We start from the raw sequence: 18,486 nt of genomic DNA on the forward strand, positions 1-18,486 counted from the left end.
GGTTTCACTGTGTTAGCCAGGATGGTCTCGATCTCCTGACCTCGTGATCCGCCCGCCTCGGCCTCCGAAAGTGCTGGGATTACAGGCGTGAGCCACCGTGCCCGGTCCAATTATGTAAGTCTTGAGCTATTCGTTGTTGCTGTTTAAATATGAATATATCTCACTGAGAAGTATAAAGTATAAGTACTTTGAGGACAGTAACTTCTCCACATACAAAACATATTGATAGAACTTACCATCATTTTATTTCTTCTTCTAGGCTACTAAAATTCACAACAGAGGTAAATTCCTATTAATTCCCTGAAAGATTTCCAGGTAGTTTTTCATTTTGCTTGAAACACCTATAATTTTCTCATATTTTTTCAAAAGGGTATCTACTAATATCATATGAACTTTTTGTTATGCATGATCTTTGGAAGATGTTACAGATCTTTAAAATTTTATGAATACTTCGACCAAAAATTAGGAACATCAAATCTTGAAGATAAAATGAAAACCCTATCAAGAACTTTCTTAGCACCCTGATGGAAAAATACCTGTCTCCCCTAATGATTTCCAGTCATATCTAAGCATTTGCTTATTCAAGAATGGAAACAAACAAAGAAAAGCACAGAGTTTTCTTAGAAGACATAATTCGGCTCATTACCTTAGTGCTTTTTCCCTACATTGAAAACAGCAGTTGCATTTGGGGTTGAGGGTGGTCTGGGCTTCTTTAATAAATCACATTAACCAACCAGACCTTTCAGTGTGCATTTAAAACCTGAATATGAACACCTATGCGATAGAATTTCAGTTATTTAGTTTACTCATTTAAAACTCAAGTAGGAACATCAGTGCCAAAAACATTGCTGGGTATTGTGTGTTAGTGACTGTGAGGTATAAGTAAACATTTAATTAAGTCCCATACCCATTTCAGAAATAGACTGCAAGTCTTATTTGTTAAACTGAGCTTTTTGAAAAGCTCTTTGAAGTGGCTTCTTAAATTACCCAGCAGCATAACTACAGCTTTGCTGCATCACTCTTGATCCCCGGCAGCGTGGAAAGTCACCAGGCATGTGGAGCTAGCCAGGAAAATGGAACATTTTAACATTTGGACTGACCATATTTGTTACATACAAGGATCTACTGTGAGAGTTAGACATTCAGCTTTAGTCAGGTACCCAGGCCTAACCTTATGGCATCTCCTATTAACAAAATAACTATTGTCTGAAAAAGAACTTAAGAATTTTTTTTTCTACTCAGAACAGTTTAAAAATTATCTATCGAAAGCATTACTAGGTTTCCACTAAAGAGAAAGAGATGGTGAAATCACCAATTCATTTGCTTTTAGCTTTTTTACTTTTACCATTCGGTAACTCCTTATAGTTCTAAAAGTATAAAAGATGAAAAACATTATTTTGTTGTAATATCCTCACAAACAACTGTTAGCACTTAGACAACATATGTATTTATTTTAAAGACAAAAGAAGTAACTCATGGTCATTTTGCTATTCACTCACCAAGTTCCAGGCCAACCACACTGTACAGAAACCTATTAGGTCTCCAGATGAAAGGTGCCTAGTAATTAGCACTCATCCTTAGAGAACTTTCAAAATGCAGATTACTTTAGTTTACCTTTCTTCTTGGGATTATGATGATGGTGGTAGCTCTGAGATCAGTTGTTGTCTTGCTACTTGGTAGTTGAAAAAAATCCTCTGCAGATATCTCACAGACTGACAGACTGTGTTGGAAACTGAGGAACATGTCTCTTAGTCTACAGGTTTTACCAATTGTATGAGTCTGGATTCTGTATCAACTTCTCTAAATCATGGAAGAGGTTTTTTTTTGTTTTGTTTTGTTGTTTTTTTTTTTGCATATTTGGTATGACTTTACATGTAAAAGTATCTGAATTACAGTGGATATCAAGGCAACAAAAATGTGTTTTTAAAAATTCTTCATGGTAAAATATTGTTTCTTTCCCATTCTTATTTTTTTTCAATTCTACTTACAACCCTCTGAAAATACCTTATTTATTACTTTAGAGATTTGGGTCTGGGTATTTCCAACTAGAATGTTGGATTTTTGAAAGCCTGTTCTCCACTGTATGTCCAGCTCCTAAAACAATGTATGATAGGTACTTAATAAACTTTTATTATATAAATAAAATTTCAAGAAAAATGTAGTAAATATATAAACAAATTGGAAGTCATACATTTATAAATGTGTAATATGTTAAAAGGAGCAAAAATTCCTAAAGAGAGAACTGATTATTTAAAGTTGATATGAAACCCTTATCTCTGAAAGAGTTGCACCTCTTACAACCAGAGTCATCTAGTAAAAGGACATTATTTTATGACAGAAACCCCAAAATAAAATGAAGATGAAATTTCTCCAAAAAAAAAAATGACCAGAAAATACAGAGTTTTAGTTTTCTTTTCAAAACAGGTCTTCAAGATACATCACAGGATTTTTTTTTTCTTCACTTTAGTCATCCTTTCTGTCAATAGAATATACAACAATCGTTTGGTAAATCCCAGAGCTTTTCAAAGGCGGCCTAACAATATGGAATTGGAGTGAAATATATCAAGCTTTCTAAATTCATATTTTAGAAAACAGAGGAGAAAAATGAAATGCTATTCTGTACTCTACTCTGATAGGCTGCCTTATCTCTGGGCTGATGCCCTTGTGTTTTCTATTGGGAATATATACTGCCAATAGTCAACCAGCCTCAAAATACTTAAAAGCCTGCAACATTTTGATAAAACAGTACTACTAGCAATAGTAATAAAGCTTTACTGGATCCAGGACTTAGATGTAATGTAACGTGTCAGTTTCTGAAGCATGTGTTGTGTCGTTATTGCCTTTATAACAGTTCTGAATGACTGGTTAACTTTCTGCTTGGGTAGTTGTATCCCAGTGAAAGAGGGGCCCAGTTAATGTTGTCACAAGCCATAACCAATATGTGGTTTCAGCAAAGAGCTGGGGATTCTTGAGGAAACCATCTCCCCAAACATTTGACCCTCGGTTTAATAAACAGTTTGTGGAGACAGTGACATGCAATTCATCTCCCTTTCAGCAGAACTGATAGCATTCAGGTGGACCCTTGTCAGGGTGTTCTGGGTAGGAGAAGCAGTGTCAGCAAGGCAACCCTCAGCTTTTACACACTCCAAATGCAAACATGCAGATCCCATGGTAGCATGCACTCCCTGTGTCATGTTCTATGTGCTGTATTTCTTTTTCTTCTCTTTTTTTTTTTTGAGACAGAGTTTCGCTCTTGTTGCCCAGGTTGGAGTGCAATGGTGTGATCTCGGCTCACTGCAACCTCCGCCTCCCGGGTTCAAGCGATTCTCCTGCCTCAGCCTCCCTAGCAGGTGGGATTGCAGGCGTGTGCCACCATGCCTGGGTAATTCTGTATTTTTTTTTAGTAGAGACAGGGTTTCTCCATGTTGGTCAGGCTGGTGTTGAACTCCTGACCTGAGGTGATCCGCCCGCCTCAGCGTCCCAAAGTGCTGGGATTACAGGCGTGAGCCACCGCACCTGGCCATGTGGTGTATTTTTAATGAGCCTTCTGAATTGAAATCCAAAATAGTACAAAGTTCTATAGTTCCAGCCTGGGCAACATGGTGAAACCCTGTCTCTACAAAAAAATTAGCTGGGCATGGTGGCACATACCTGGAATCCCAGCTATCCAGCAGGCTGAGTTGGGAGAATCACTTGAGCCCAAGAGGCAGAGATTGCAGTGACCCAGATTGAGCCACTGCACTCCAGCCTGGGTGACAGAGAGAGACACTGTGTAAAAAAAAAAACAAAAAAACAAAAAAACAAAACAAAAAAAAAACAAACAAATAAAAAAAATTCTATGGTTAAACTAGTGTTACCAACAATATGCAATCCTTTATATTTCTTGATCTTTAAGAGAAAAAAATTGTCTTTGTTATTGCTGTTGTCTGTTTCCTTTCTATTGAAGTTTTCAAGGATTTTTTAAAAGTAAAACATCAACATAAAGGCATATGGTCAGAGTCTTTAAATATGAAAGACAAAGCCCATTTTAAAGTAACTTTAGAGAAATATTGCTCTTCAGTGACACAGCTATCACTTAAACATGTTGTTTCATGAATATTTGAAGTTCTATTGAGACCCTATGGTCACATCCTTTCCCATAAGGCTGATATTCAAAAAGGAAGGGATAAAAAATAGTTACTCTTTTTGTACTACTGTAATACCACAATATCACAGTTTCAAAGTTGATATTTAGCCAAACTTCCAGAAGGCCCAAAGTCACAAGAGTTTGTAGCCACGGTCTGCTTAGCAGCAAATCGAGGACAGGTGCAAATGATGACTGCCACTTGCAAACACGTAATCTCTAAATATTCCCAGGACTTTTTTTTTTCTGTGTGCAAACCCAACAGTTATAATGAGGAAAGAGGACAGGACAGCCCAAATTTTTATTTGTGGCTTTCCTGAAGTTGCACAGGAAGTAATGAGCTTATCCTAAGAATATCAGAAATAGGTCAGAAAGAGAAAACCTAGACTCGCTTTTCCAGAAAACTTTTCCTTAAGCCCCTTAGGTTTGTGTAGGCAGCTACTTTCCAGGCTGCATAAGTTCCAGGAATGCTTATCCATTCTTCTCCAAACCCATAGCCTTTAGCAGTGCGATGCAATACACTCATGATTCTTGCAGTGTTCCTTTAGCAGGGAACAATGTAGGGGGAGATTCCTACCTGTGTTTGAATGCTGACCTATGAACTTGAGGGTGATTCATTATTGAACCTCTCAAAGCCTTTGATTCCTTGTTTGTTAAAGGAGGATAATAATCATGTCTGCCTCATGTGATGATGGAAACTACAGGAGGTAATTGCTTAGTATAGGTCTCAGCAAACCTCAGTAAATCAAAGATCCTCTTATAATGATGTTTATTATTGTTATTATACAGCTAGAAAAAAAGAAAAAGAAAATACCCCTGGGAGAATAACACATGGATGTCACTGTCAGAGGGAAAAAAAAAACCCAAAGTGTGGGTGGGGGAAGAGGAGACAGACCTTTTTGTGCCTCTCATGCCTCGTCGTTTTGCTTAATGGCAACTTCTTTTCCCAGCCTCCAATTGAGTAGAGTTTGTACAACATTTTTCACTTTTTAACTTTTTAAATTATGCCCTTTTTTGTGTCTTACTCATTTTCCTATCCAGTCTGAGACAGCATCTAAAACATATTGGACCTCTAGAAATATTTGCTTGATGGCTGACTTTAATTTTTTTTTTTTTTGAGACGGAGTCTTGCTGTCGCCCAGGCCAGAGTGCAGTGACGCGATCTCAGCTCACTGCAAGCCCTGCCTCCCAGGTTCACGTCATTCTCCTGCCTCAGCCTCCCGAATAGCTGGGACTACAGGCGCCCGTCACCACGCCTGGCAATTTTTTTTTATTTTTAATAGAGACGGGGTTTTACCTTGTTAGCCAGGATGGTCGCTATCTCCTGACCTCGTGATCCGCCGGCCTCGGCCTCCCAAAGTGCTGGGATTACAGGCGTCCACCACCGCGCCCGGCCGACTTTAAATTTTAAAAGTAAAGAACCTGGTTTCTATTTCTGTTTAATAGAAGAGCTACCAGGGCCTACTCTACTGGATAAGTAATAAATGCTTACCAAATGCTTTTTAGAACATTGGTTAAAATAGATCATTAAGTTTAAGGTAAGATTTCCCCATCTTTACAAATAGTATGGGCTGGGCAAGGTGGCTCACGTCTGTAATCCCAGCACTTTGAAAGGCTAAGGCAGGAGGATCACATGAGGCCAGAAGTTCAAGACCAGCCTGGGCAACATAGTGAGACCCTGTCTCTACAATAAATAAATAAAAAATTTTTTTAAAAATTAGTTGGGCACAGTGGCACATGCCTGTAGTCCTAGCTACTCGGGAGGGTGAAGTGAGAGGATCATTTGATCCTATGAGTTTAAGGCTTCAGTCACGCCACTGCTCTCCAGTCTGAGCAACACAATGAGTCTCTGAGAATAAAATAATTAGTATAGATAAAAAAAGTCCCGTACAATTCTCGAGTGGTCTTTTTGTTTTGTAATGGGGGTGATGCACAGTTCCCATCCCAGTGTTACCTGATGGCTAGTTAAATCCTTTTAAGACTCTTATAAGAATAGAACTCAAATTTCATGCCTCTTGAAGAGTACCGGGATAGTTTAACAAGTTTATAATTCTATTTGCTTTGCCTAAAGTCCCATTTTGCCTAAAGTGGCAAAATTTTCTAGAGTCTAAATATAATCTAGTATTATGTCAAGTCGCTTGAGCACACAGCCCCCATCTTAGATTCATCCTACCTTTAGTGAAGTGCTACAGTGTGTTTATTTTCCCTGTGTCTAGGTTTCACTTGCAGCTGCATATTTTTATATGACTTTTTACACTGTGGAGATGTAAATTACTTTTTGGTTTACCCAGAGAAAGTAATGCTCTTTAAAAAAAAAACGCACACAGATTTGTAGTCCCTGTAATCTTGAAGACACCAAAAAAAAAAAAAATTGTTCTTATTTTGATATTGAAAATATGATAGATGGTATAAGGCCAGCTTCATTAATTCATTTTATAAGTACTACAATATAATTGTTAATTTGTCTGTACATGGCCTCCAATTACCTTCTCAATTCCTGGTAACAGCCACAACCTCATCTTTCATTTTTATTACCTACCAGTTAATTGCACTAATAGGTCTTGCTTTTCATTTCTGCATGATTTTCATTAGAAAAAGTGGCAAGTGTTAACTTTTGCTGCCTTTTAGTCAGTGTTTCAGGCTTTTTACTCAAAGAAAAGCAAGGAAAATGGGTTTTTTAAATTTTCATGTAATTGTGCTTCCTAGCCTCAAAATTCCAGATGACTGCTTCTAACTTTTACTTTTTTAGAAAAGAAGAGGCTTATTTGGGACCAATAAATTTTGCCAGGTAAGGAATATTAGTAGCTAGATCTATGTGGTAGGGTACTTTTTTCTTTAAAAAAGCATCTTTAGTATTATTTCCTAATGAATTATACTTTTCTCAATCCATAGACAGCTTTTTTTGCACAATGTGAACTAACATGGGCTAATTTAATATGACTACTTAATAAGATATTTGTTAATGTAAAAGATATATTATAAACATTTAAGAAATATTTTTGAAAGTATTCATTTTTAACAATCGAATGTCTATGACATGCCAAATGAATCTTTAAAAATGAGAATTTGTTATGTAGTTGCAGTACCTCCAGCAATTTTTGAGTAGTCTACACATGAAATCATTATGATATAGAAACATAGTTTTGACTGTACTAAAATGAGTTACTTGCATTTATCACATTTTAAGATTTATGATAATGTTTTTATTAATCCTGAACTTTTTATTCATCCTGAAACTTGGTGATAGAATAAAAGAATTATCATCAATTTAGTTACATGCATCTCATTATGACTACAGAGAACTGGTATTGCACTAGCAGAGGAAAAAATTTAAGTTAACATAAATTAATATAATAGTTATTTTATCTAGCTTTTAGAGCATTGTACTAATGCTGAGAACAAAAATTGAGAATTTTACCACTTTAAACTTTTTAAAAAGGTATCTGAAAGCCCTCTTCATTACTGTCACATTTGGATCCCACTGAAATGACTCGAGTATTTGTAGTTACTGCATCAGAGGGCAAATACTCAAAACATTAGCTTGACGGTGTCTGTTCCAAAATCAGATAAAGTGACAAGTGGGGCATTCTTTTTTATTCCAATTAAAGTCTCTATTCAACTAAATCATCTAAATCATGTCCCCCAAAATGACATTTAAATATAAAAATATAACTATAGAATTTAATGATAACAGCAGAAGAAGAGATTTAGACTAGAAGAAAAAGTGAATCTTTTCCAGAAATCTTAAGGAAATACAGAATCAAGAGGAAAATAAAGAAAATCTGTTCCAACTGAGACAGATGGGCGTACAATCTTGATATAATTAGTGATAAGTTATCCAAAGGATGGAAAGGCAGAAAGAGTTAATGACAAGTAGCAAAGAAAGTGTAAAAGGGCTGTGCCTATTTAGTTGGTTTTATGAGAAAAATTAGGATTACATATATAAACTGGAGGAGCCAATTCTGAGGAGAGTTTCATGAAGGAACTTTCTTAATCTGGTGCTTTTTAGAGAGCAGATGGATGGAAACTTGCCTACCTTTCTATTTGGAGTGCTCAGTCTCAACTCACCTTTCAGGATGGAGAGCTCTCAGCCTTGGGGACACAAAGGCATATTTTCAGGCCAATGTGGTGCAAATGTGAGATTTGAGCAGAATAAAACTATTAGGGGCCGGGGCACGATGGCTCACGCCTGTAATCCCAGCACTTTGGGAGGCCAAGGCAGGTGGATCGCCTGAGGTCAGGAGTTCGAGACCAGCCTGGCCAACATGACAAAACCCCGTCTCTACTAAAAATACAAAAAACAAAACAAAACAAAACAAAAAACTGGCCAGGTGCGGCGGTGGGTGCCTATAATCCCAGCTACTCAGGAGGCTGAGGCAGGAGAATTGCTTGAACTCAGGAAGCAGAGGTTTTAGTGAGCTGATATCGCACCACTGCACTCCAGCCTGGGCCATGGAGCAAGACTCTGCCTCAAAACAAAAACAAAAACAACTGTATTAGGAGTTATGTTAAAAATTATGTAGGCAGCTAACAATTTTTAAAACTTAATGGGAATATTTATTTTCAAAGATTTTGTTGGAGCTGTCAATAGATATAATAGTCTACTAAGAACTTGAAACTAGATATTCGTAAATGTATCTTTTGTCTTTCTATGTTTGGGCATGGAAATAGCTAGGATATGTGGATTCACTTTGAGGAAAGTTTTAATTTTGATGTTAATTTCAATATATTTTTTGAAAGGAGTAATAGGGAAAGTGTACATTATTTCTGTGATTTATTGTTTAAGTGTACTTCAATTTAATTTAAAGAAAAATATTACTGTATGGATATGGCAAAAAATAATGAAAATAGCATGCATAAAACTGGTATTTAGGGAATATTCATATAGTTTAATCCCATGTAGTTCACATATCACCAGATGGGAAGTATTTTTCAGAGCCTGAGATCAGAAACTATCTCAATAAAATGCTCTTGTTTTTTAACTTTGCAAAACAGTGGGCTTCATTCATCCTGCCAAGTTAGCCTGTTTTATTTTTAAGCCTGCCTAAACTGATTCGCCATGTCTGGTAACTGTCAGAAAGTATAGTTTCCTATTTTGCAAATAGATAGATGGGATTTAAGTATTTGTGTTTGTGAATAAAACAAGAAAGTGAACTAGGAATTTATTTTCTGACCTTTTGAGATTTTCTTTATCACATAGTTTTTTAAATTATTATTCACATTGAATAAAATGTAATACAATCAGTTATGACCTTCAACAGTATGAATCCCTAGATTTTCCAGTAATGATATGTTAGATTTAGTAGTTAAACATAATAATGTTAAGAAGATTTTTCTTTTTTACTTATTAAATTATAATATATAAAATTGACCTTTTGAGGGGGAAAGTTCTATAAATTTAATATATGTATAGATTTGTGCAACCATCACATTATGGTTAGGCTATCTCTCCAGAAAACTCACCCCTTAGCATTTTTTTTTTAAGATGGAGACAGGGTCTTGCTGTGTTGCCCAGTCTGGTCTCAAACTCCTAAGTTCAAGCGATCCTCTTGGCTCAGCCTCCCAAAGTGCTGGGATTATAGGCATAAGCCCCTGCACCTGGCACCCTCTTAAAATTTTTAAGTGTTCCAAACCACCATAACTGTTCTTTATAATAGGAATACATTGTCCTGTCATCTTTCTTGAAATTGTAGCCAAAAAATAGATTAATTTATTTTTCAATAACTCTTCAATCCACTTGCCTTTCTAATGTATTTAGCTTCTTCTAATGGCTAATTTTGCATTTTGTCGATTTATAATCGTGATCAGAGATAGTACTAATTTCTCCTCTCTGTCAAATATCATCAACTAATCCAATCTTAATCTCTAACCTCAGGAGATTTCCTAGACAATGGTATCAATGGATCTGTCCTCATTCATATTACATCTGTTATGTAATGTTTTGCTCGTCATCTGCATTGTTTTTTGAACTGCCAGTTGTCTGATGTAAATGTTGGAGATTATTATCTGGAGTACACAAGAGAATCACTGCTGTGTCTCTTTTCTTTTTTTTTTTTTTGAGACGGAGTGTCGCTCTGTCACCCAGGCTGGAGTGCAATGGCGCGATCTCGGCTCACTGCTATCTCCGCCTCCTGGGTTCACGCCATTCTCCTGCCTCAGCCTCTCCGAGTAGCTGGGACTACAGGCGCCCGCCACCACGCCCGGCTAATTTTTTGTATTTTTAGTAGAGACGGGGTTTCACCGTGGTCTCGATCTCCTGACCTCGTGATCCGCCCGCCTCGGCCTCCCAAAGTGCTGGGATTACAAGCATGAGCCACCGCGCCCGGCCTACTGCTGTGTCTCTTTTCATAGGCTCTGCAGATCTAGGTGTTTCTTTTCCTGAGTTGTTTTAATGACTTTGTGCCATACTTTTTCTGTTGGAGTACTTGTATCACTGTATATTTCTCTGAATATATATGATACATGCAAGGCAAAAGGGGAAAATCACAAGCTGTAAATCAAAACTTTACTTGATGAATATTTAAACAAGGGTTGCATGTCAGCCAATCTGTTTTAGGCATTTAAGTGTACAGTTCTGACATGCATTTTCAGTAGAATGAATTTCAGTCTGTAGCACATGAAAGTTAACAAATTATTTTAAAATATATATTCAGTCAATACTTTCTGTGCTCTGATAAGAGCCTGTCATTTATGACTTTACCATAAATCAAAAATTAAGAAGCATAAATATATTTGTAATAATTGTCATTGACATCATTCGAGGCCATCTTAAGTATTATTACGTCATACAGGGAAAACATTAACATTTTTAGCTGGGCATAGTGTGGCACACACCTGTAGTCCCAGCTACTCGGGCGGCTGAAGCAAGAGGATCACTTGAGCTCAGGGGGTTGAGGCTGCAGTGAACTATGATCACTCCACTGCATTCCAGCTTGAGCAACAGAGCAAGATCCTGTTTCAAGAAAAAAAAAAGTTAATTTTAACCTTGACCTTTGGATCTTAAGTTTTCTTGTTTTATGATTCTTCTAAGGTTTTTCAAGGCTCCTTCTAGAGACCTAAGGTTTCTGGAAATATGGTGATTCTCTTGTGGTCTTTTTCGAGTTATGTTTTCAAAGCCATTTTTTGTTTTCATTTTTGTCATTTGTTTTTGTTTTTAATTTTTGGAGACAAATGTATTACTATTGAATGAGATTCTTTATTATCTTTGTTTAGGAACTAGAAGTTTAAACTTTATGGAATATTTCAATTACTGTTATTTGCTCACACTATCGTCTTTTCTTTGAAGTTACAAATTGACTATTTTTTCATTTGTTCTTCAGATGGATCCTGTGCAAAAAGCGGTTATTAACCATACATTTGGAGTATCCATTCCCCCAAAGAAGAAACAAGTTATTTCTTGTAATGTCTGTCAGCTTCGCTTTAACTCAGATGTGAGTATCACCTTTTCATTATTCTCTGTAGTTTGTCAGAGCTAAAAGTCTGATTGATCTAAGTATGTACATTTCTTCATATTTACATACTTTAGCAGCCACTTCTATTGGTAGCCCACTAATTTCAGGATGCCAGATTTCCAAGGGATTTGGGTTCAATGCCTAAAACTTGAACAATAGAGTATGGTTGGCCCTCTGAATCCACAGGGTCCCTATCCATGGATTCAACCTAGATCACATTGAAAATATTTTTTAGAATAACATTACAACAATAAAAAATAATACAAATTTTAAAACCAATAGAGGATTATAGACAGTAGTCTATAAGTGGCTAATATCAAAAATTAAGAATTTATCTATGCAATCAGTCTCAACTATACCATTTTACAATTAATCTCACTAATTATATTCACTTGTCAAAAATGCTTGAATATCAGAAAATACGAAAAAGTTCTAAAATGCAATGAAGAGATTTTAAAAATTAAAATGCAATAAATGTGGAAGAAAACCATTTTTACTATTTGATATCAAGTGCCACATTTCATGTTTGTGTCAAATTTTGTTAAATACCTAAGAGAATTATTAATTTCCTATATGATTTCTATTTTCCCAGAACATAAAATACAGAGAAAGTTTCATAAACTATTTTATCTGTCAAGCATAACCATCCTGCTAAACAAAGATAACAAGAAAATGGAACAAATCACTCTCTTTCATGAAAATGGGTTTTTAAATTTATAAACAAAATAGCAGGAAAGCAAAATAAACAATATTAGAATATTTGCAATATCCAATTACCAAGTAAAGCCAATGACCGATGTAAATCAGAATCCAAAGGCTGCATATAATATGTGGTATTTCCTGAGTTACTTGACCCCTGAGGCCATTTTGCAAAGAGCTTGTTACAGAATTAATGTTGTTTAGAAATACTAAAATAATAATCACTCTTGTTTGCATATACCATTAAATTATGTTTTGATAATTCTACATAGGAAGCATAATAAAAAATCATAGTCGTTGGAAAAGAGATGTTTATCATGATTTATGAAATTATATTTAATATAATTCTAATCAAAAGTCCAATGAATTTTTTGGTACATGATAAAACTTCATGTTCAGGAATCAAAATGTACCTAAATAAACTGAGAAATATATAGCGTTAATTCATTTGAAGTCTTAATATTGTTAAGATGTTAGTTCTTCCCCAAATTGATCTATAGATCCAGCACAATCCTGATGAAAATCTCAAAATGCTTTTTTATTATAGAAAATAGCAAGCTGTTTCTTGAATATATATAGAAAAGAAAAGCCCTAGAATAGCCAAAACATTTTTTAAAGGTCAAATTTTGAAGACTTAACGCTTCCTGATTTTAATACTTACTCTAAAATCTACAATAATCAAGACTGTGAAATTGGTGAAAGAATGGTAGACACATGGATCAATGGAACAGAACAGAGTCCAGAAATAGACTCACACCAATATAGTCAGTTGATTTTCAACAAAGTTGCAGAGTGAATTCAATGAAGAAAGGCTAATCTTTTCAACAAATAGTGCTAGAAGAAGTACGTATTCATGTGTAAATTCAAAAAACGCCTTGACTTCTACCTGATACAAAACATAAAAATTAATTCAATAGGATCATTCATAAAATAAAAACTTTAAAAAACTATTAAACTTCTAGATGAAAACAGTAGAAAATCTGTTTGGCTTTGCATTAGGCAAAGATTTCTTAGAAAATAAAAAAGTGTGAATATTGATATATTGGACTTCATCAAAATTTAAAACTTCTACTCTTCAGAGACACTGTTACACTGTTAAGAAAATGAAAAAACAAGCTATAGACTACTAGAAAATATTTGTATCTGCTTAAGAAATTGCATACAAATATATAAATAACTTATAACTCAATAATAAATGATAAAATGGGAAAACAATTTTAACAGGCACTTTACCAAAGAAGAAATATGAATGATGAATAAGCACATAAAAAAATGCTCAACATGTTTAATGATTAAGGAAATACAAATTAAAACCAAAAGCAGATAGCACTACACCTATTAGAATGGTGAAAATTAAACAAATTGATAGGATCAAATGGCTAGGATGAGGAGCAACTGGACCTCTCATACATTGTCAGTGAGAATACAAAATGGTACAGCCACATTGGAAAACAATTTAGCAATTATTAATAAGAAACTTTATAAAGTTATACATACATTTCCCATATGATCCAGCAATCCCACTTCTAAGTATATCCCCTAGGCAAATGAAAACATATATTAATCCATATGTGCTGCTTAAAGTGATTTTATTCATAATTGCCCAAAACTGGAATTGACCCAAATGTCCATCAACTGATCAATAAACAAACTATGTTAAAGCCATACAATGGAAATAAAGAAATAAAAGTAAATAGAAATAAAGTAAAAGTAAAAAGAAAGTACTGATACATGCTACAACATGGATGAATCTCAAAGACAGTATGCTAAGTGAGAGAAGTAAGACACAAAGACTTTATGCCATATGATTGCACTCGGATAACTTTCTGCAGAAGATGAAACTATGGGGATAGTCAGCTCAGTGGTTAACAGGGGCTGAGGGTTAAGTTAGGGAATTGACCACAAACAGAAATGCAGGAACCTTTTTGAATGATGAAAATATTTTATAACTTTATTGTTATGATGTTTACATGACAGTCTTTGTTTTTCAAAATTCATTAAGCTGAATACCTGAAAAAAATTTTACTATATGTAGAGTATACCTTAGTAAACCTAACTAGAAAAAAATTAATGATATGAGCCACAAAATATTTTATAAATAGAAGACTAATTTATGATAGAGATATAACTACTAAAGTATGTTAAACTACAATTTTACTACTAGAATGAAAGTATAATAAGACTTTTGTAAGAATAGATGCAGTAATAAATACTGAAATAGATTCAAGTAAGTTTTACAGTATTGCTCAGTTATTATTCAAATTTTTAGAGTTATACGGAGAAATTAAAGTCTGTTGTTATATAAATATGACATGAAAATGTTTACTACTTACCTGACCACTTACAAAACAAACACCCACCTAAAGACATGCTGCATCTTTAAACACTGGCATTCTCAGTGCCATAAGGCCAGATGCTTGAAAACATCTCTTAGTACAATGCAAATAATAGATTTCAGAATTAAATGCAAAAATCGTGCAAAAGATGCATAATTTTATGAACTCCATTAATGTAATAGAGAACTGCTTGGTTTAAAGCCACTCACAAATAAGGATTTGCCTGTTAGAAGAGTTAATTTAAGAAGAGTAAAATAACAAAGTTGGTGATAGATAGATTCTTCAAAACAAGAGATGTTGAATACTGACTGAATAATAGAGGCTTAGGGACAATTATGAATCTCTCAAATTAAAAAATAACGTATTTATAGTTCAAAATCATGATAATATTAAAAAACATATTGAGGCTGGGTGCAATGGCTCATGCCTGTAATCCCAGCACTTTGGAAGGCTGAGGTGGGTGGATCACTTGAGGTCAGGAGTTCGAGACCAGCCTGACCAACATGGTGAAACCCTGTCTCTAATAAAAATACAAAATTAGCCAGGCGTGATGGTGCACACCTGAAATCCCAGCTACTTGGGAGGCTGAGGCAGGAGAATCGCTTGAACCCAGGTGGCAGAGGTTGCAGTGAGCTGAGATTGTACCATTGCACTCCAGCCTGGTCAATAAGAACAAAACTCCATCTAAAAAAAAAACCACCACACATTGAAAAAACTATCCCTTTCCTCATCTTCTCAACCTCCATGTCATTCCCTATTTGTAATCACTTTAATATTTTTTGCATATTTCCAGGGCTTGCTTATGCAAATATAACTAAGTATGAATACATATTCTTATTTCTTCCCTTTTCTATGTAAATGGTAGCATACTATTGACACTCTTCTTTGCCTTGCATTTTTTATGTGACAATATATGCTGGAGAATTTTTTTTCTATCAGAACATAGAGAGCTCCCGTACTCTTTTTATAGATGTGGTAGGCAGCGATGCCCATATCCTAATTTCTGGAACCTGTTAATATATCTTACATAGCAAAGCAGAATTAAGGTAGTAGATGGAATTAAGGGAGCTAATATTCTGACCTCATGATAAAAGGATTGTCCTGGATCATCCCATGGTCCCAAGGTAATCACAAGGTCTTTAAAAGTAGAAGAGGGATGCAGAAGAGGCAGTCAGAGTGATGCTATCTGACAAGGAGTCCACTGGCCATTGCTGGCTTTGTAGGGGAAGGAAGGAGCCACAAGCCAAGGAATGTGGGCAACCTCTAGAAGCTGGAAAAGACAAAGAAATGGATTTTCCCTTAAAGCCTCCAGAAGGAATGCAGCCCTGCTGACACCTTGATGTTAGCCCAGTGAGATCCATACCAGACTTCTGACCTCCAGAACTGTAAGATAATAAGTTTTTAAGCCACTAAGTTTATAAAAATTTGCTATGAAAGTAACAGAAAACTAATACAGTAGTTTATTTGTGGACGTTTCATAGTTTAACTCATCCCTTACAGGTGGACACTTAAATTGGTTCCCATCTTTTGACATCTCCTAGATTTTCAGTCAGTAAATGGCAGAGCTAGGACATAAGTCTGGATCTCTTGCCTCTAAATCCACAGCTCTTCCTATTACATTATGTTGCCTCACATAACTTTACTCATTTCCTAAGCATTTACTGAACTCCTCCTGTATGATAAGCACTTTGCTAATCTCTACAATATGGCCTAAAATGAACCACATGATCTTTGGGAGGACCATTGAAGTTCTATAATTAAAAATCATTTCCTTGATACCTCTGTCAGGAGGATAGGATATAAACACCTCCATCTTACAAGTCAACAGCTAAGACCCAGAAAGAATGACTATGAATTTTGTTTTTTATTTATGTAATGAGTTGGGTTGTGGAAGGCATAAGAATTTCTTTCGAGCCCCACAATTACTCCAGGAGTACATCCACCTTTGTCTTAAGCTCCATTTGATGTCAGCCATTTTCTTTGTACTTACTAATAGGGACGTGGACATATGTGCACACATAAGCATATGACCAGCAGCCTCCTTGCTATAGCTCCAAAGTTCCATTGATAATGAAGAAATAAATTAGATTTCTGAGTCATTCTTAGACTCTAGGCAGTAAAGCCACAAAGTCTGGATGGCAAATTCACAAATGTGACATATACATGTTCTCAGTGTTTAGTAATGGTGCTATAATCTGCATAACCAAGCTCTGAAACTGAGCATTTTTTATTTGGGGGAGAGTTTATTATTTTATAATTACCCTATTTACATTTTAATGTAAGGATTAAGAAGATGCTCATCCTTATTTTTAATAACATTTCTAAATCAGCCTGAGACTGAAATTGGCTTCACTCTTCAGTGTAGAAAATACATTTGTGAAAAATCTGGAAGGCAGATGCACAGTAAACAGACTGCCTTTTGCAGTTCTTCATTATCCATATAAAATGTACCAGAGTTGGCTTCATGCATTAAAATTCAATATGACCTAGTTTAAGTGTCCTGTACCCCCCTTTGTCTAGCTTTTATCATCTCAGTAGAACTACCCTGTTGAAAAGTAAAATGCTACAGCTTTATTTACACAATACACAGTTATGTAAATGAGCAAGCATTAATCACAAACATTTCCCAAATGAACCTTTACAAATTAACACCATTAACTTTGCCAGGGAGCAGGCATTGCAGTCCAGGAATAATATGCTTTCCAACTGAGTCCCAGACATTTGCACAAATGTGTGTATCACCTCAAGCCCTACTTTCTTCTTGACCACCTTTTTTCTAACATGGTGTACCTAAGCTGAATGAGGCTGTCTAACCCTGAATGTTTCTTTATTCTCCAGTAACTGAGTATACTGCAACTGCAGTATGGTCATAAATTGATAAGCCTAAATCCGAATCTTGATCTTTTAGCTGGAAAATGCCATTTCCAAAGTTAAGCTTTGCCAGGGAAATGAGCTAACATACACTTCAGAAAATTTTTTGAGACTAACATTTATCTCATTTTGGCTAAGTTGAAATTGGCAGATCCCACATAATTTCTAATTTACATATTCGTTTCAATTCCTTGGAGGATAGTTAGCAGAAGGATGAAAGAAAGTGATTCTTACACAAAATCAAATCTTTATACAAAATTGAATCAAAATCAAATTCTTAAACAGATTCTTACACAAAACAGGGCAACTTGATTCTCTTAAATGTTTAAAAACAGAGATTATATTATTATTCTTATTAATATTGATCTCAGAACAGTTTATTATAAATACCCTTAATGTATGTCTGAGTCTTTTATGCCTTATAGGCAAATCAAAATGAAAGCATGGTGATCTTTTTAGTCAAGTTTTATATACTCTAAGTCAGAATTGACCCTGAAATTTTGGTACTCAGCATTAATACCACAAGAAATCAAGCGTGAGATACATTGTCCCTAAATGTTGACCCCATAGGCTTTTATTACTCATTTGGAGCTAGCCCATTTGATTTTTCAAATTTACATTATTATCTTTGAATAACATAATAAACATTGAATCACTTATAGTTTATATTTTGTTTTGTGTGGTACCTCTAGGTTTGTGATCTGTTGATGTTTTTTATTTTCAGGTTATCCAATATCCCTATCTCTCATTTTAGCCTTCTGTTCTTTTTGCTGTGCTTTATTTTCTCCCGTCTGAAGACATAAGGTGACAACCTCATGCCATTTCATTGATTTACATTAGAATGATTAAGTACAAATGGACAGAAAATTAAGAGTTTGCTTAGAAGTTAAAACGGTAGGATAGTCAACCACTTGTATAAACATTTCTGTGGGTGACCTGACTGTGCTACTCTTTACTATAAATCTCTATAACATTTCAGAAACTGCAGTTGTTCAATGACCTCCCT

The 18,486-nt window shown here is 35.2% G+C and overlaps 1 protein-coding gene across 10 annotated transcripts in view; it reads left to right on the top strand.

The window, feature by feature from the left end:
• Window positions 1–18,486, top strand: part of ZNF385B (zinc finger protein 385B) — a 427,950-nt gene that overhangs the window by 344,085 nt on the left and 65,379 nt on the right. For 8 of the 10 annotated variants that reach the window (XM_032755256.2, XM_032755253.2, XM_058440625.1 and 5 more), the window contains 2 exons: window positions 6,873–6,911; window positions 11,443–11,553. In XM_032755256.2, the coding sequence (XP_032611147.1) occupies window positions 6,873–6,911; window positions 11,443–11,553 (150 nt within the window). The remainder of the gene's footprint in view (window positions 1–6,872; window positions 6,912–11,442; window positions 11,554–18,486) is intronic. The other 2 variants (XM_032755254.2, XM_058440627.1) reach the window with 1 other exon arrangement.

Source organism: Hylobates moloch, unplaced genomic scaffold (genome assembly GCF_009828535.3).
Source record: "Hylobates moloch isolate HMO894 unplaced genomic scaffold, HMol_V3 SCAFFOLD_1, whole genome shotgun sequence".
NCBI lineage: Eukaryota > Metazoa > Chordata > Mammalia > Primates > Hylobatidae > Hylobates > Hylobates moloch.